At 36.8% G+C, this 20,147-nt stretch overlaps 1 protein-coding gene across 1 annotated transcript in view; it reads left to right on the top strand.

The window, feature by feature from the left end:
• Positions 1-20,147, top strand: part of TM9SF3 (transmembrane 9 superfamily member 3) — a 45,314-nt gene that overhangs the window by 19,312 nt on the left and 5,855 nt on the right. Inside the window, exons 4-14 of the mRNA XM_084210123.1 lie at positions 111-271; positions 2,416-2,493; positions 3,441-3,572; positions 4,090-4,256; positions 6,633-6,727; positions 8,594-8,724; positions 16,223-16,362; positions 17,904-17,972; positions 18,064-18,210; positions 18,368-18,451; positions 18,561-18,637. Of these exons, the coding sequence (XP_084066249.1) occupies positions 111-271; positions 2,416-2,493; positions 3,441-3,572; positions 4,090-4,256; positions 6,633-6,727; positions 8,594-8,724; positions 16,223-16,362; positions 17,904-17,972; positions 18,064-18,210; positions 18,368-18,451; positions 18,561-18,637 (1,281 nt within the window). The remainder of the gene's footprint in view (positions 1-110; positions 272-2,415; positions 2,494-3,440; positions 3,573-4,089; positions 4,257-6,632; positions 6,728-8,593; positions 8,725-16,222; positions 16,363-17,903; positions 17,973-18,063; positions 18,211-18,367; positions 18,452-18,560; positions 18,638-20,147) is intronic.

The raw sequence follows: 20,147 nt of genomic DNA, 5'->3' as shown, positions 1-20,147 counted from the left end.
TATGTTGCTTTTTTAGCTGGCAAAACTTTGTAGTGCATGTTTTAAAAAGTAAATGCAAAATATCTGAAAAGCATACCTGTAATAGGTGCTTGCACTTGTTTTCTATGCAGGGATTGTTGGAGAAGCAGATGAAAATGGAGAAGATTATTACCTTTGGACTTACAAAAAACTTGAAATTGGTTTCAATGGAAATAGAATCGTAGATGTCAATCTGACCAGTGAAGGAAAGGTGAAATTGGTACCAAACACAAAAATCCAGATGTCATATTCAGTAAGTAATTTGGTGATGCACCTGTAATAAGAAACTCTACATGGTGAAATAACTCAAAAATTGGTGAAATAACTCAAAAATAATGTGTACTGATGTGTTGGGCTATGTTAGAGGAAGATGCATCTTCACTCCTTCAATGATTCTGTTTTGTTGCTGGAAAATCTTGATAGATTTATTAAGAACAAACTTAAAATTTTTGAAGTACTCCAAACAGACTGGAGTTTCTGTAATGTGCAGAAAAGTGTTTTAGTGGGAAAGGAAGATACCCTGAAAGGATGGAGTCTAGAAGTATAGAGGACCCATGAGCAGGTACACATTGTCTTCATGTTTGGACTTCTGACCTTTCTGTCATTGGTTTGAACTGGATTCTCAGCTAGGATAAGAACCCACTGTAAGCTTTTTTACTTTGCAAGCAGTTAATATCAAAATTTACTTTGTTTTGCAATTCCAGTAGAAATTTCTTATTTCTATAACATGATTAATAAGGTTTTAAATTTCTTTTTCTGAAGCTCTCTGATATGATATTAAGTTGCTATGATAAAAGGTAATGGAATAAACTGCTTGCTGGTTGAGACATTAATTTTTTCAGTTTTCCTCTTTATTTAGTTGATGTTACTTAAATCAAGTGATGGTTCACTTGTCATGTTCAACACATTTATGTAGTGAAACCGTTTTTTAATGCACTGCTTGTCTTCCATGCGTGGATGTCAGCACAGGATTTTATTTCAGAAAATATTCTTGCCACAGTTACATTTCTTTTGTGCTAAGTTGTATAGTTTGAAGTGCAGATAACTGGATTTTGTATGTGCTTTTTAGAATTACATTTACACTAATTTCCCTATTTTTGCTGCAAAATCAATAGCAGAAATTTCAGAATTTGCTATTTCAAATTCTACCATCATTGTGAAGTCCATTTGCTCTAAATTTTAAGTTGGACAGCATTGAGTTGCAGCCAGTAATAAAAATAACATAAGATATTCCCTTAAAAGACTTTTTAGCATGCAAAGATCAGGACTTCTCTATCAAATTCTGTTGGCACCACTGGGCAATTGCTGGGCTGGCCTGTGTGTGGTGTTTAATTCACAGATTGTTACTGGTGGATTTGTTCTAAACTGTGCTTCATAGTGGCAGATGCTCTAATGAGAAATGTATCTGCTTGAAACAATGTTGAAAGCTACTAATCTTAAACAAAGTTGTCATTTGAACTGAGGAACATTAATGTCAAACCTCAAAGTGAGTAGTGCTGGCATCTTGGGGTTTTTAACATGTCTCAGGACTGTGGTGAGTGATTGGGGTGTTCAATCTACATTTATATGCTTTCTTCTATACTCAGTAAGAGAACAGCTTTTGGAAGGGATAGTTCCTTCTCATGGATTTTAAAATAGATACGTACAAGGGGGCTGCATTTATTTCAATATCACTAAAAATCCTGATAATTTTTGGCATGCTTTTGAAAAAGATTTTCAGGTAGGCTTGTATTTAGTTTGTAAACTTATGTTAATTTTAATTTTTAAATGCAGTCTTGTAAAAATTGACAAAATACTTTGTGCTACCATATTAGCACTGTATAGTTCATTAGTGCAATTACATTTTCCAAATCAAAAGTAGTCCTCTATGCAGCTGGTGGGGAACTGACAGCTGTAATACGCTGTTACCCTGTGATAGTCTGTCTATAAACACATACTTTTCCATTTGGTTTCAGAGTGATTTATTGGCAATTGCAGTGTCTAGATTTATAGTAATTACATGTATATGTGTGTTCATACATATGTATATATACATTATATAGATTCTGTAATAATGAAAAAGATTTCTGGTATTTGACAACTACAAATCTGTATCTTTGGTTAACCTCACAGAGACAGAAAGAACTGAGGTAGTGTAAGACTGATTCTTCCTTGTTCTTAAACATAAGCATGAACAAAATTAGATCCATGAGGAGAGGTGGCTGGTGTTCATTCCATGTCTGACCTGCAGATGCCAGTATTTAAGAACATCATTCCAATGTTTTTTGCCGAGCCCCATTCATATTGACGAAGACATCTAAAGTGGATGATTTTTAATATGTGCTCTGGGTTTCTGCATGTGAGTATAGCTAAAAATATTGTAAGGAGCTTTTCAAATATAAACATTTCTCTCTTCAGGTGAAATGGAAGAAATCAGATGTGAAGTTCGAAGACCGATTTGACAAGTACCTTGACCCATCTTTCTTTCAGCACAGAGTATGTATTGTTCTAGGACAGCCTTATAATACATCCCTTTACAATGGTTGCATTAGTTTAGATGTCATGCAATTTTTGGATTACATCCTTGAATTTTCAGATTTTCCTGGTGTTCTGGGACAATAAAACAGGGAGGTCTGACTGTTGTTTAAGTGGCAATGTTGCTGCTAAAATAGGATAGCTCCATTTTTTTTAGAGTGCTTCAATAAATATTCAGGCAAGCTTCAAGCTCTTCAGGCTTGCAGAAAATACAGTGTAGTTCAAGAAAATACATTCAGGTGACCAGAAGCAATGAAACTTCAGGGACATGACTTTGCAACTGTGAAAGCTGAGTAAATGGAGTTGGCCATGGGCACACTTCTTTCTGAAGTAAATGCAGAGCAAAAAGCGTTAGCCTAAGCCAGTTATCAGTTGTGGCACTATCAGTTGTGTTTAAATCTGTGGTTGTAATCTCCTAACAGTAGTGTACTGAGCTGTGCTGCTTTCTGAAAGTAGAGACTTTGCATTCTGTTTGGAGCTCAGTGAAAACCAGAAGCATATGCTTTTGAGAGCAAAAATAATGCTGCTGCACATTTTCATCCTGTGCAGAGCAATAATTCCTTTGGCTTCACTACTTGAATCTCTTCTCGAGAAAGGCAGCAGTACATCATGTTGCCTTTTGCTTACCAAGGGAGTGTGCACAGCCAGTTGTTCAAACTTTGCTGCTGCTTAACTAAGATATCACAACTGGTCCTAAGCAAGGCTGGCTGATAAAAAGGTTTATGTGTGGTGTTTCACAGGCCAGTTTTAGTGTCACTCTCTGAAGATGTAGTGTTACTTACAGTATGGTTTATTTTTACTTAGCTAGTGCTGACAAGCTGTTTTTATAGGCAACAATTTATCCTTATTGGAACAATTTGAAAAACATTTACGGTTCTAAATTTTATGGGTGTGTTTTCTTTTTGTAGATTCACTGGTTTTCAATTTTCAATTCTTTTATGATGGTGATCTTTCTGGTTGGCCTGGTGTCCATGATATTAATGAGAACTTTGCGAAAAGATTATGCAAGATACAGCAAGGAGGAAGAAATGGATGATATGGTAAGACCTGCATCCATGCTTTAGAGCTCCTTTTTTAAGGTTTATTGCTTCCTTGTCATACATTCATTGTGTTAGCAGCTCTGAATGGCTTTCTTCAATTGGACAAAAAATGCCTTTTGTGTGTCTTGAAAGTGTTACTGGTTTTCTTTATAACATGCTTCTAGGTTGCGACCCAAAAATCTCTCTCTAGTCATTGTGTTAATGTTCATATCCAACCTTAGGATTAACTAGGTCCATTCTGACTTTGTAATAGAAGCCTGGTTTGCTCCTAAGCACCTCAGACGCTTTAGGGACAGGGAGGGATTTTGATAGACTTTATTGTGTCATACATTAAGGTAGTAATCTGTTGTCTTCATAAGCATCTGAAAAGTAAACTTTTCAATTTGATGCATTTAGAAGAGAAGACACACTTCACTTGAAGTTGCTTTATTAAATCAGACCTTTTGTTTTTATGTAGCTTGTGTGTTTGTGTTTAATTGTCATGACTAGACCTAAAATTTGTTGTTGTTGTTCCCAGGACAGAGATCTAGGTGATGAGTATGGGTGGAAGCAGGTCCATGGAGATGTGTTTAGACCATCCAGTCATCCTCTAATATTTTCATCGCTTATTGGTTCTGGCTGTCAAATTTTTGCTGTGTCTCTTATAGTTATTATTGTTGCAATGATAGAAGATTTATACACAGAGTAAGTATAATTGTGCCATGTCTTCCATATATAAATGTTTAAGTGAACAAAATAATTACAAAAATTATTGTACTAAGTGGCCTGAAAAAAAGTGTTTGAGAGTCTCTAGTAGTAATGTGTAGATCAGATGTAGTATTAAGAAGTGCTCTTTTAATTTGTAACGAAACTTTGTCCTACTGTTACCACATTAGTTGGTCTCCTTTGATTTTTCTCTTTTAGTGCTTGCTTTTTGAATTACTTATTTTGAAACTAGTTTGTTCTGCAGAATCACTGGTAGATAATATGGGAATTATATATATTCAAAAGTACATATTTCACTCCTGGTTTTATCCAGAGTGGCAAGATAATAAGATATTTCTGACCCTATTTCCCCACCATGTCCTGTGAAGACTGAAATAAGAGTGTGCTCTGTTGTGAATAGTCCTGTTTTCTGCTGACAAGTCAGTATTAAGTCAGTCTTATCATAAGTCTGCTTGGGAATGAAAATGTAATTCTTGAAGTTCTTTTGAACACATAGTGCTCAACCTGTGTTGATGTAAAATCCCCGGAAATAGGTCCTGACTGGAAAGAATCAATTTAAAAAAAGAAACAATACTCAAGTTTAAATTTGACAAACTACTTGTAGTTAACCTGTTTTCTTCCTTTACCTCTCAATTTGATTGCTTTACCTCTCAATTTGATTGAGATTTTTGGGTTACTGGGTAGACTTCATCTGTTTCTGTAGTGATTGTGTTTTGGGTATTGGAGGGAATTATTGGCTTGTGTTTGGGTTTTTTTGCGTTTTTTACAAGTGATTTGTTTTAAGCAGTGACAAAACTTTCACCTGTTACCTGATTTTAATAAGTTGTAATACTTCTCATGTGCCGCAAGAGGGAACTCTTGCTTTTCAGTTTAGTGGCCTTTTATGGAGTGTTTAAAAAGCCACTCTGTAGTACCAGAATCTTGGCATATTTTCATTTTTCATAGGATGTTATTCCCCTCCTTGTGTCTCATCATTATATTTCTAGACAGGCATACATACACACTTTTAATTGTGCAGCATATCAGCCCTTCAGAGAACAAAATGAAACCATTTCAGAATGTGTGTGTCCTGTAGGGAGGCTGTAGGTTAGTCATGTCAGTTGTAAAATGTATCAGAACAGTATTTTTTGAAAAGATAAGTGCACTTAGTCTTTTATTGCAATTGGCCTTTCTGTCACTTTCAAAGGGAATTTAATTCTGGGTGTGTAGTGGAACAATTGACCAAATGTGGTGCAGACAATTCTTATGTTTAGGAGCACAGCACCAAGTCTGTTGTTTTTACTGGTAGTCTGGATTTACACAGTGGCGGGGCCATTTCAGACTGTGCCTGCTCTTGGGGGTTTTGCATGTGTCTCTAAATTGTCTTAAGTTACAAGAAGCTTTTAAAAAACAAATATTGGTAAAACAGTGCTTCAGTGTGTGTGACCAGCAGGTATATTTGCTTTGGTCATGCTGTCATGGAAGCTTAAGTGCTAAAGATTGCTTCTTTGAGTACAGCAGGCATCCAGGAATGGTTCCTCAAAAATCAAAATGGCAGTAACTAGAATCTCTCAGAGCAACTAATTTGAAGAAAGTACAGTAAGTCAGCTGAAAATCTACTGCTATTTGCTGTTGAAGAATAGCAGAGGGATGTGGGGAAACAATTCTATTAATGAACAACATTTATATCTTCCTATTCTTAGATATGATCTTTTAAAATGTATTTGGAAATGGCTTCTTTGATTTAAAATTATTAGCTTTGCTTGAAAAATTTCAGAAAAATTATGCCAGAATTAGTAGTCCAACATTTAATGGGGTGACATTTAAAAATTACTAGGCTCTTCTGATTGCACTACTTAATGCTGATTTGTGACTTCATTATAGTATTTATAGTTTCTAAATCTAATTTTCTGCCAGATGAGCACTTTTGATCTTAAAAGTTAATTTCTGGGGGATGGCAGAAACATTATTCACAATCTTAGTATATTTTTGTTAATACTGACCTTTTGACATTTTATCTGCAGTTGAATCTTACACTTAATGGATATCAAGTAAATAGTTATTTATGCACAAAGTACACACATCCAAATGTCAGGGTATATTTATCAGAGGTGAGAGTCTGTACTCCAGTTAAAATAAATGCATCTTAGGAAAGAGTGTAGTATGTCAAAACTCTCCCACATTGAATTAGACTTGGCCAAAGCCTTGTGTACAAACAGTTCTCATTCTTACGCAGATTTTACAGTTTAAGCACTTTTAAATATTTGTATTACATAAAAATATTAAATAGCTGCTTCTGCTAAAAATACAGGGGTTTGTTAGGTCTAATCATGTTTGGTTTTATATGTCATTTACCAAAAACATCCCTTCTTGTAGGAGAGGATCAATGCTTAGTACAGCTATATTTGTTTATGCTGCAACATCGCCAGTGAATGGATATTTTGGAGGAAGCCTTTATGCTAGACAAGGAGGTAAATTGTTTTCATGTTTCAGCATTTTCATTGCATTGTTAAATGGAGAAGTTATTATTTTATGATTTGCACCAATGTAGAAGAGTCCTCATGGAGTTAGATGGAATCCATTAGATTCTTAATAAACAGAAAATATTTTGAGTATGTTTAACTTTCATATTATCTACTCAGTCAGTATTGGCTATGCTTTCTCAAAAGGTATCAGAAGTCTTAGGTTAATTTAAAAGACCTAAATTACTGTTAACAGTTGTGACTTCCAAATTGCTTGTTATACTCTTGGTATATAATTTTTGGCTCATGGTGTCCACAGAGTATAATAGCCTTTCCCTTTTCTGTAACATGTTGTTAAACAGCTCATGGTCCTCTTCTTTGTGCACTAGGGGGGTTATGTTAGGCTAAGGCAGAAAGGACAAGTATAGATTATTTACTAGACCATGAATTGCAGATGGAGAGCACTGTTTATTTTATCTTTTAAAGAAAGTTGTTCTACTTTCCAGTATATGCTCTGCTTTATACTTAGCAAATCAAAATGAGCATCAGTAGAGAGCAGAAGCCAAATAAAATTGACAGAAGATTTGAACAGGCTGTCTTCAAATGCTCTCCACTATGCCTCTGAGTTATGACCAGTTAGAGTCTTGCAGTGCACTAGCTTCATCCAGTCCCTGTGCTGCAATAAAAGAATAATCAATATCTATTATCTTCTAGAGTGCTTAAAAAAATAATTCTGGTAAGTTCACAAAAGAAAATTTGTGTCTTTTTAGCATGATATACCTGTTAATGTTCAATCTCAACTCCACTTTGAGTTTGGAGGTTAAAAGTTTATTTTCATGTGGCTTGTTTATAAACCTAGTAATTTGCACAAAACCAGATCTAGTTAAAAAGGGGTTGCTGTGCTGTAATGTATTGTGCTCTGTAGTTGAGCTAGATAAGCTTTTTTTTTACAGGTAAACATGTATCAAACCATGAAATGCTGATTATGTTGGCACATGGTGAAAATACATATGATTGTCTTGAAAAAATATGCTTTTAAAAATATTTTTTACTTACTGCATATTAATATCACGGTGTATAAATGTAGACAGTATTCAAGAGCATAGAAACTACAGGGAATACAGATAGGTGAAATTTTTAAGGTACTGCCCAAAAGGACTTTTGGTCTCCTCAGGGAGCTCTAAACTTAGTAATAACTGCTAACAGGTGTTCTGTTCCCTTGATGCTTTGAGTTTAGAGATCACTTTCTTTCTACCTTTTCTGTAGTTGGAAATGTCAAGAGTCCAGTTTTCCTGTATGTTAAATGCCTTGGCATTTTGCTTTTTTCCTGGGATAGCCATTTCCTTAATGCATCCCGAACGTGTGTCTGGGTTGGCTGGGTCCAGCTTGGACCAAGCCAGCCCTGAGCAGGTGCTGCCTGGGAGCAGCTGTAGTGCTGAGTTCTCCTGGGAGCAGTGCTGAGCTCTCCTGTGCTCTCAGAGGGGGAGCAGGTTCTGCACAGGGCCAGCTCTGCTATCTCTGTCTCTTCTCATCTGCAGCTCCATGCACCCTCAGGTTTCACAGCCCAGGTTCTTTGGCCAGCTTAGTCAGCATATGCTCTTCTTCAGCTGAAATGTTCTCATGCTGTATCCCTTTTCTTCTTTTCACCTGACCCACTAAATTGATTCCTGTGCTGCATCTTGTGAGTGACCAGAGTCAGATGAAACTTAGTTTGCTCTTAGCTCTTGTATTGATGTAATATGATGTTACTTACTTCTTTTACCTTTTTGTGGGAGAAGTAGTCAAAAGTCAAACATGTAAATTCAGGAGTGTTTGCTAATCTTTTTTTTTTTTTTTTGATATGCTGTATCTTACCTGAAATGTCCCTTCTTACAGGAAGGCGATGGATAAAGCAGATGTTCATTGGAGCCTTCCTTATTCCAGCAATGGTGTGTGGAACTGCCTTCTTCATCAACTTCATTGCCATCTATTACCATGCTTCAAGAGCTATACCCTTTGCAACCATGGTGAGTTGTTTCATTGGCAAATTTGAACTCCACTGTACACACAGAAAAATGATATTTTCTTAATCAAAATACATTTGTGAGTCATAGTTTAGACCTAGCTAATTAGAAGTTTTTCATGGGAGGGGGCTTAAAGTCCTTCAAGTATAATTAATTTTAATCACAATAGCAACAGGTGCTGGATGCTAAAAACAGTCTTATCTCCACTTAAAGTGACACTTAAAGTGATGTTGCTGATTCTAGTCATCTCCTCATTAACAGTATTTTCAAAGCATGCCTAAATACCAGCTTACCAGTTGAATTCATTTTTATGAAACCACTACAAGTAATATAAAGCTAAACATGTTTATAAATTCTTCACTTATTTTTTCTTTTTCTTCTTCAAGAAATTAGATTAAAATTCTATCTCTGAGTATGCTTGTGTTAGTTGTTCAATGTGTCCCAAAGCAATATTGTGTTATTTTTTTCTTTCCTATGCTAGCAGCCATATACAGTACTGTCATAAAAGTTTACAGCATTGATCTTTGATATGTGTAAAGAGACTGTTTTACTGCTAAGCAAGCAGTTATGGTATCCCATTTCTCACTTGTAATCTCATTTGGAGGCCAGGAATGCTGAGGGAAGGCGTTTCCACGTGTGCTGAAGTTTGTCTTTTGAATTTGTTCAGCTGATTTGTATTTTAAGACCATGGGCACATGCATGGAAAAGCAAACAGATATATAAATCTTCAGGGTTCAATTCACCAAGATGTTAGGACTCTCTATAGGCAGTGATTTTAATGTTTGCCAGATTTTATGAAAGTGTTTGAATCATTGTGACTGGCAATAAAACTTAAGTGGAGTTAGCAGGCAAGCAGGTTATGAATCGGAAACTTCATCAGCATGAGCAACGCTCTAATGACTTCAAATCAACAAGCTGGTTTGTAGAAGGAAATGGAAATTGTTTGCAATTACCCTGTTATGCTTCAGGTTAAAGTCCCCAGGAAGCCCTCTGGCTTTATGGATGAGATCCCTTTGTGTCTTTCCACCTCTGTTTTCAATGTAAAGAGGCTTCCAGATTGTCTAATGCAAATTAGCTGCTTTCTTGGGGAAATAAAACTTCTGCCACCTAAATGTATTAGAAGACAGAAATAACTTCCTTTACCCTGACATGTCTTGAAACCATCCTCCTTGCTTTAAATTGCTGGCAAGTATTGCCCCTTCATCTTGACTGCCATAAATCTGGAAAAAGCAGAAATTGAGTTACTGGAAAAAGTTCCTTAGCAAAAAGGTTGCTAAGAGACTATTAAATATGTCATCCTGTACTTTGCCAGTTTTGCATTGCCACTTCCCAGTGAAATATCTAAGTAGTCTCTGTGACTTAATTCTTCCCTCCAGAGGGATTTTCCTGTGGAATTTAGGCAAGGGCAGCTGATAGAATCAAATCCAGGACATCCAAACTGACACTCAGTTGCTGTATCTTTACCTACCTGGTATCTGTTTTTCTACACTTTGTCTTGAAGTCCTCAAATTGATTGGGCTCTTCAGGACCTTCATGCATCTTGTAGTCCGTTTTGAACTTCAAAACTTTATTCACCTTGTATAACTCATTCCTGGTGTCTGGGATCTCCTTAGAGATGTGGCAGGACCTGGGAAAATGGAAAGCTTGTTTCTGAAATCAGTCTTCACTCTTGGGACTCTGCCCTTAGCCCTTTTAGATACACTTGCAAGCTGTCCTACCTATGGAATGACAAACCTTCTGCAGTGAAATAAGCCATGAGCATAAACAAAGGCTTAATCTCTTCCTTGGGGTAGCTTTCAGCTGTCCTTTTCAGAATGATATCAAGAATGTGACAGGTTTTATTCAAATATGACACCTTTTTAAAACTTAATGCATTAAGTTTCTGGAGCAAATGAAGGAGATGCACAGTCTGCTTTTTTCACTCATTCCTTCCCCTTTATAGGAATGCAGTGGGTACTGTTCAGTTATTCATGCCTTTGGAGTCTAAATTTGATTTTTTGGTGTATTTTGTTTGTTATGTCCTTTTACTGGTGAACATTGAGTTCTGAAGTTGTTATATATCTTGACTTACTTTCTGTTGATGTTTATCAGCCTTTCTGCTGTATTTAGCGATCATCTTTACATTTGTGTTTGTGTGAATGATATGTAAAAAGTGGCACATAGAAGATTTAAGAAGACTTTTAAATAATGGTATGTCAAGTGACTTCTCCATAATATATTTGAGGAGTATGGTACTAGTTCTGTGTAGAAATACTGACTAATGCAGAATTTCTACAGAGTACAGCATGATTGAATTTGAAGGGACCATTTTAATTCTGGCATTTCATAAGTTGTGACTGCTTACCTTGTTCTGTGAGTGATGCATAATTTAAAGATTTCCATTAAGGCTACTATGACTAATGTAATATTCTGATTGCAAAATCTATGCAGCTTCTATTAACTGTTTTAAGATTTATCATTTTTGTTTTGTTTGAACAGTAGGTTCCTTTGTGGCTAAGGTTTCCAGTGTGCATTCTTAATGATTTAATTAAATAAGGTTAAGGACACTGTATTTCTCTTGGGAGTGAGACCCTATTGTTTGCATCTTTTGTACCTTGTTTTGAAAAGAAAAAAGTGTTTCCTCCAACAAATAGCTTAATCCAAGTGCAAGTTTCCCTGACAGCTTTGAGTTTATATGAGTATCGACTGCCACTAAAAAAAGAGGACCTAGTAGTGCCAATGATTTTCATGCCTTGAGCCAGATAAAGAAATACACCTAGTTAAAAAAAGGAAAAAAATCCTGTTACATGCGTTCAGCAGAAGTGACTGTGCAGCCCTTGGTCAAACCCCTTCATTTTGCTAAAATTAGACACCTCTTAATTCTTCTGCCTACATTTTCAACAGTTCAATTTATTACCCAAAGCAACAGTCTAAATTAACAACTTAGTTGTAATAAAGCTAGTAACACTTTATGTTGAAGCCTTCTGTTCTATTCTTTTTCTTGTAATGTTTGGACAATGTGCAGAAAACTGTTGTGTTATACAAATTTAGTAACCTCTATATGGGAGGGAGTCTCATGACTGAGAGTGCATTTTGGTAGCTGACAGGGAAGATCAAGCTGCTGCTTTGACAGTTAATTTTTATTGCTTTTCTTCCCTGTGCATTAAGCAGACACAGCGCCATAGCCTGCCACTAGCTGTTTAATATTAGATATGCTCATAAAAATTTTAATTATCACCCTTGAAAGAAGTTTAATCTACAGTTGTCAGGAAATATGAAACATGTGGCACTAGGAAATAAATTATATCCCTCTTCACAATATTTCCTTTCAAATATGGAAAACTGAATTCTGCACATTCAGTCAAGGGCAGTAGAATATTCTTTCCCTATCAAAACAAAACAAAAAAGGACTTAGAAGGAATGCAGGCTTGGTGAGGTTGACAGTCCTCTTCTTTGGCAACTAAAACCTGCAAAGGAAATTGGCTGCTAGTGTATAAGATATTTTGTACAACAAAATTGCAACAGTCAAAACTAAAGATGTATTTTTTTAATGTACTGGCTTGGTACAAATGCTCAATTAATTTGTTTTGGGTAACATGGTTTATGGAGAACCTCTGCTTGTTTGCTCGATGAAAAAACAGGTTTGAAGATCCAATGTATTTGCCTCTTTGCATAATTTGTATTTTATGAAGTAGTAGTTAAAACAGTTCTCTGAATTTCTCGTGGCTGATGTTACAGTAATAACTCTTAAAACACTCAGAAAGACGTAACTCTTATCTCTGCCTGTCACACAACTGCTGTTACTGGGATTGGATTTTTTAGTATGTTGTCAGTGACTTTGGCAGGAGGGTAGAGCAGGTTTGTGTGTTGGTCTTGTCTTCATTTCTCCTTTCCATTTGTGATGGTGGAGGCCATTAAGTGCCTGAGCTGCTTTTCCCATTGTATTCTTACTCTTGGAAGCCTTTTAGGCAGGAATCTTGTAACTTCACCTTTAAGACACTTGTTGTCCCAGTACTCTGTGTTTGCTTCAGTTAGTATTTGGACTCTGTAGGTTTGGATATTGCCTGGCCTGCAAACATTGTCCTTGCCATCTGTAGCTACAGGCATTACCTGTTTGGTTTGAGAGGAGGGGCACTGGTTTTACCTCAGACCTGTAATTAAGAGGAACATGCCTGTAAACCACCAGCTATCTCCAGTCATCTCTCACATCCAGGGAAGGGTTATTATTGCCAAGAGTGAAGAAAGTTGTTTTACCAGTCATCAATCTGAGGATGTAGACTACCTGTGAGTCAGTGAAGGATAAGCAAGAAAAAGAAGATGCTGCTGAGTTCAACGTGGTGTGTACAACCAGTACTGATTTTGTTGGTCATCTTACTAAGACCAGTAGGTTGCTGTCTCTAGAATGGTCTTATCTCAGTAAAGAGAACATGCACATCTTCATTCTGGGCAGCTTATCAGGGCCAGGTGGGAGTAGGAGGCATTCCTGAGCCTGTGCTATGGTTCATCCTTGTTTGCTCAATTGTGTCTCCTTTGCACTCCAGACTTAGCTCAGATAATTTTTAGACTCCTGAAATGGCTCCAGGATAAAAGGAAAAAATGTACTTCACTTTCACATGTCCTCAGAACACAGCATAGCATTAAGACAGGTGTCATTTCACTGTTCAACAAAATTTTGACTTTACCTAATGCTTCTGCTAGGTATCACTGAAGATGCTGGCTGTTCTGTTTGAAATCAGTTAATTTTTCAGCTGAATGGATAACAGAATGTAAGGTGTTACACCAATTTCAGTCATACTTTGATCTGATAATGAAACCACAATTTTTCTGATGGATGCCAATTATAGGTGTACTAGGGATAGCTTGACTGTACTTACTGAAGTCATTATTCAAGGAAACTTGATCTGTCTCAGCTTGTTTTATGCAGATGAACATTTTAGATTTCAATGCTACTGCTGAGTCAGTTTCCTGGATAACACAACAGCCAAGCCCTGCTGGATCAAGTTGAGCCCTTTCCCACCTGGTTTGAAGCCATTCAGCTGTGTAGAGGGTGTCACTAGAATGAAATGCTACTGACAACCTTGTTTCATCCAGGAGTTTGCCAGCTAATCTGTAAATAGGCCTGGATGTTCCTTGCTTGGTTCCTTGTCCAAGGTTATAATATTTCTGTGTGGATTCTGTAAAATAGACACATTTTGCAAGATGAACAAAACCAAGATGCTAAGTTGTTGCAGGTGAGCTTAGAGCCCAAGGCAGTTCCTGGGCAGTTTCTTTATGCAGTAAAGCAGTGGATTCTCTTTCTACCACTGTCACCAGTCAGGTGAAATTTTTAAGATCAAGAAATTAAGCTATAGCATCTTAAAACCTGCACTGTAAGAGACAGCTGTGGCTGCATGAGCAGTACAGATGCCCTTTCACACTGCCTAGATCTGAGCTTTCTGCCTCAGCCAGGTGTGAAAGCTATCTGCCAGAACACCACTGCAGAGCAGGATGAACCACCCAGCACATCTGGAGGGCCTTGCTGCAGGAAGCAGAGCGCACTCTTCTTGAAAATGGAAGTGGTTTCAATATGTTCAACTCAGAAATTTTTTGGATACTATCCAAGCCTTAATTCTTGAAAATCTCTTCAGCCCACTGCACCTCAAACAAGCTGGGACATTTTGGTGAGGATTTTAATAAATGTAGCACTCAAGATGATGTTCTTTGATGTTTCTGATACTTTCTGACATTTTTGTCAGAAAATTCTCATCTGCTCCTTCATTTAGACTGAGCAGTTTTCAAGGGCAGAACCTGTATCCATTGAGTGAGTTGTATGCTTCTCCTGAAATTTATTCTTAGGCAACCTCAGTGTCCTCCTTAAAACATTATGTTTGCTTACCTGTGTGTTTTGAGTAATGGAAGATACTAAATTAATTGTGTAAAAACTGCTTTATTGTTATTATATTATGTATACTTCAAATAGAAGTACAGCTTAGTGTCTCCTTGTTTACAAGTGACGCTTCATATTTTAGTGGCTCATGAAGTAATTCTTTAATAACCTCTTCTCAAAGATATACAGAGCAGTCTGGAAAGTGCTTCTGCTTGTTGACCCACCAGTTTGGTGTACCCCTCCTGTGAAGTATGAAGGCTTGCTCCATCCAACCCCAGGCAATGTTTTCCCTTCACATCTGACCTAAGCTAGCCAGTAATAGAAGAATAACCCCCTGACTTTAGTCAAATGCCGCCTTAAATTTGTGTTTCACCTAATGCTAAGTTTGTATTGAACTAATGTCATTCTTTCTTTTCAGCTGCTTGTTGTAGATTTATTAGATACAACATACACGAGCGGCTTTTATTTGTCCTCAGAGTAACTGCTTCTTAAGTTAAAATGTGTGCTCTTAGATCTGTTCTTCTCTCTGTTGTTTTGCATTAATCTGCTGCCATGGACTTGGCATTCTGCTGGAGTGAAGACAAATGTAGCTCCTTTGCTCAGGAGGCACCAGGGTGTACACACAGCCTCAGGCAATAAAGCCATTAAAAGGCAGTATTTTCATATGTTTGTGCAGAAAAGGTCACAGGGTCAGTATCCTGTACTGTGGTGGTTGCATTATGGGCAACTGTTCTGTCTTTAATTATCAATATCAAAAAGTTACCAAACTGTCTAATGCTATTTCTTTTTATGCTAAAGAGTTATGAATACAGAACGTCTTGCTTCGCACTTGAAATTTTCCTGGTTTTGGGATATAAATTATGTTGCCTTTAAGGATTAGAAAAAATGGAGCTACATAAGTATAGTGGCATAAAAAGATTCATGGCAGATTTTTAGAGAGGCTGTTCCATTGGAAAGAGCTGTAGCATTGGCTTGACCTTTCCTATATTGTGCATAAATGTGATTTCTATATGTAAGTAGGTGTGTTGTGTTTCTAAATTATGTATGGTGGTGTACCAGTGGTCACTGGTTTCTTTGTCAGTCAATGTTCTTAATTGCCTGGTTGGTGCATAATAGAAAACATTGAACCCAAAATTGAATCAAAATTGGTAGCATTCTTACATGGTTTTGTGATTGTTATTGCGGTTGGCTTGGTTTTGTTGGTTTTTTCTTTTTATTGGATTAAAAATTCTGTACCCAACACTTGTGATTTTGTGTGCAACTACCTAACTGCTAGATGTTAATTTCCAGAGAAATTCCCACTTGCACTATCTACAAAACTGTAGAAAATGCTGACTTTCTGTTATGAAGTACCATGAAGATTTCCTTTTATTTCTTGTGCAATGTATTGACTATAATGATTAGGTGGAAACAGTAAAGCAGTCTGAAATGGTTCTGTTCTCTCAACTGATGGATGAAAATATACTTAATAATGTTTATTAGAAAGTTTCTCAGGGAAAAAATGCTTCTATTTGATAAAATATATGGTGACTAATGCTTCATAAGTAGGAGTATAATTCTACAACAATAACTACTAAGGACTAATACTGGTTGATTGTCTTCTATTGTTGTCTTAGACCTGTTTCTTTAATTGCCACTGTAAATTTTTGCTTGCAGGTGGCAGTGTGCTGTATTTGTTTCTTTGTCATCCTTCCACTGAACCTCGTTGGGACTATTCTTGGCCGAAATCTGTCAGGACAGCCTAATTTTCCATGTCGTGTCAATGCAGTGCCTCGTCCTATACCAGAGAAGAAATGGTAAAGACGAGCATAATGTTAACTAGAAATATTCACTTCAATACATTTTAAATGGCTTTTCTGGTCTTCAGCTTTAATGGAATAATTCCTTTTAATTTAAATTGAGTTATGCCTAGAAGAACCGCTCAACTGACATTTTCCTAATATGATTTTTCTTTTGAATTAAAACTCCATGGTTAATAGTTGTAGCAGATTTTACACTCCTGGATCACTGACTCACATTTTGCCTGAAGTGCTCTTTAGTCCCTGTGTAAAGGGGGTGGTGCCAACTCAGTTCTTGTGTAGATATATTGACACTAAAACCTCTCCCCTACAGTAAATGCCTCTTACAGGTTTAGAATTGAGTGTGCCTTGCAGGCAGAACTGTTCTGATGAATGGTCTCCTAACACAAGCTAAGACATATTTGCAGGGTTATGGTGGGGAGAAGCTTGCAATGCTGTTCCCAATTCTGTACTTTTGTTGGTGGCACAGAGCCTAAAATATTACAGGTATGTGGTTTGAACTGTGAAGAAGGCTTTATAATTTTTGACGTGAATGCAAAGTGGTGCCTAGTCTCAAAAAATATACTTAGGTTTTTGGAAAATTATGAATGCAATCATTTTTTCCTATTAATTTAATTCTGAGGTGAAAGCAGCAAGCTATGGAAATTAAAATATCCTCAGAGGATTTTTTTAATAGACTTTTCTTGCTTTCCCTGTTCAGAGGAATGGAACAGATGAAGTGAAAGGGGCGCTGAAACATGTAAGCCTGTAATGTCCGAGAAGTGCAGCACACTGAGTCTCTTGTTAGTGGTGGGTTGTGCAGCTCAGATGTTAGAATTTAATTTATATTGTGACCGGTATCTTGGATTCTGATGGATTTTTCTGAATCAGCATGACAGTTAAAAATACGTCTCTTGATGATGATGAAGTAACACAGCATCAGCTTAGACAAGTCTCCCTATAAATAATAAAAGAAGCTGCAAATGAAATCACTGGTTACTAGCTGGATTCAGCATCATTGCAAGTGCTACAGAGAGGTCACCTTTTAGTGTCTTCTACAGGTAGCTGGGTATTCATTTTTAACCATATGTTCATGACTCAGTATAGCATTAAAAATGAACACTGGCTCTTATTTATATAACCATTATCCTGTGAAATTTTGCTTGTGCTTTTTGCTGTATCTGTAGCCATCAACAGCACTGTGTTTTCACTGCCTTCATGCAGGGCTAGTGGATGTCATGGATCTTGGTTGCTTGGGCCCTTTTTGCCAAGAAAGATTTTTTCTGTGGCCTTAAGGCTGGTTAGAGGGCTAACCTTATGCCTGTAGGTGATAGGCATGAGCTTCATGTTTTGTTTCAGCTTTCCCCAAGAGTAACTTCTTGTTTTATCCATACATGTGACATTTTTGAGGGAATCTTTCTAATTGCTGGTAAGAGACAGAACTGTTCTTGTTAGCATGCCTTTTAAACAATCTTCTGTGCTGTATTAATAATCTGGTCTTAATATGTTTATAAATGAAAAATTTCAGTAGTCCCTAAACCAATCCTAATATCTTTCAGGTTCATGGAACCAGCTGTTATTGTTTGCCTAGGTGGAATCCTCCCTTTTGGATCAATTTTTATTGAAATGTGAGTACCTCAGCTGTTTCCCAGTTTGATTAAAAATTACAATTTAAGTTAAATTACAATATCATCTGCATATTTTGTTTACTCTCTTCAGGTATTTCATTTTTACTTCATTCTGGGCTTACAAGATCTACTATGTTTATGGCTTTATGATGCTGGTCCTGGTTATCCTGTGCATTGTGACAGTTTGTGTGACCATCGTTTGTACGTATTTCCTGCTAAACGCAGAGGATTACAGGTGGTAAGTGTTGCACTGTTTTCATAGTTAACCAGACTGTGAGCCTTTTGTAGAAATGCAGTGTTTCTTAAGCCTAGAGGGCTCTTTTCCAAGTGCATTGTGCATCTTCTTGGGAAGTCTTTTGGCTAGTTGTATGATGGACATGTGTGTTTACTTTCAGGCAATGGACAAGCTTTCTTTCTGCGGCATCAACTGCGATTTATGTTTACATGTACTCCTTTTACTACTACTTTTTCAAGACAAAGTAAGTGATACTTTTCTTGCTTGAATATCAGATTACTGTATTGCCAAATTGGTTTTATTGACAAAAACAGGGGAAACGGCTAGCATAACTTTCTGTCTTTCTTTTTCAGGATGTATGGCTTGTTTCAAACATCATTTTACTTTGGTTATATGGCAGTATTTAGCACAGCTCTGGGAATAATGTGTGGTGAGTTCCAAATATTTTGAAGGTTTTCTAACAATTTTTTCAGACTCATATTTCTGATTTTAATTCGTGGTTTTGGTGGTGGAATGTGTATGTCTGCAAGATCTGCTCAAAAAGTCTTTAAGAAGAATCTGAAGAGTTAGTTTTCTGCTTATACTTGGTTCCTACCTTGTATAGGAGATTCCTGTGGATTGTGTCTTCTGATAGGAAGATAATTTATATACCATGGAGAGAATTTCACCCTCTGTGCAAGCTTAAAAGATTCAATATTTGGCAAGAAATCCTGCAAAATAAATTCCAAATGAAGTTGAGACCATGCTAGCATTTTGCTTTGGAGTTTTTACTGTCACCCAAGACAAGGAGCTAGGCACACTCATTGAAGCATCAATGATAGCACCATAGTGGTGACAGTACCATGTGTGTCTTGTGGCATGTATATATGAGGCTGAGCAGAACAGAGGACTGAGAGCTTGAGGATGACACTTGAAAAACAATTATTGCCATAATTATTGAGAATAAGTATTGCAGTATTCACAGGTGAGGAGAGTGCAGGGTGCTCCTGTGTGCAGCTGGATTTCATTGCTTTTTAAGATACTATTTTGACAGATGTTTAGACAAAAACATAGTTCATGGCAGGGAGGTCATCTGTTAAAGCCAAAAACTTGTTCACATGTAAACTTTGTTTTTATCATTTCCTTTATGACCTTCAGCGAGTGCTTCTTGATTCTTTTGCACTTTTCTATAATATTGATTTTTTGGTGAGTGATCTTCATCTAATACTGCTTAGCAGTGAGTGAATAGTCCTATAGCTAATGGGAAGATTTCTTAGAGTTAGTTTGTGACACGAGATGTCTTACAGGAACTTACTTCTGTAAAGTATATATTTCTTGATATCTCAAAAGGGTGGGTGATATCACATTGCTTTATAAAAAGGGAAGGCAATTCATCATTTAACAGCTGAGTACCTGTTCCCCTTTCCTCTCATACAATGTAATTTTGCTTCATCAGGTTCTTGGCACATTACAAGACTTCCCTGCTGTTTTGGTAGACTTGCAGCCATTTTTTTTCTTTAATAGGCTTATACTTTTCAGCTCTAATGTTTTCTTTCAAAAGTGCTCAGGCCAGTATTGATTAAAATGTCTGTGATGCAGAAGCCAAGCTTGTCCACCAGCTTCTGTAATTAAAATGTGTTTTAAAACACAAAAAAGGAAGATTGTCAAATGATTTCTTCTCATGGTAAAAGACACTATTTGATGGAATATTAGCATAAACCCCAAATTTTTCAAAACCAGAAGATACTTCAGCGCATTAAACTTTATTTCCACAGCTCTATTGAGATTTCTTTTTGTCTTTTTAAATGTGTTGGAAGAGAAGCCGTGAGATTCCTTTTTACTGAGAAGTGCCATTTTCAGCATGTGGAGTGGAGAAAAAAAATCCCCTGTCAAAAAGCATTTGTGTAGGGAACTTGCAGCCATTGAGGTCTAACAAAAACATTTGTGTTAAAGAATTGTGC

The sequence above is a fragment of the Fringilla coelebs genome, assembly GCF_963513975.1.
Source record: "Fringilla coelebs genome assembly, chromosome: 8".
Lineage (NCBI taxonomy): Eukaryota > Metazoa > Chordata > Aves > Passeriformes > Fringillidae > Fringilla > Fringilla coelebs.
This window is presented reverse-complemented; position numbering and strand designations above follow the sequence as displayed.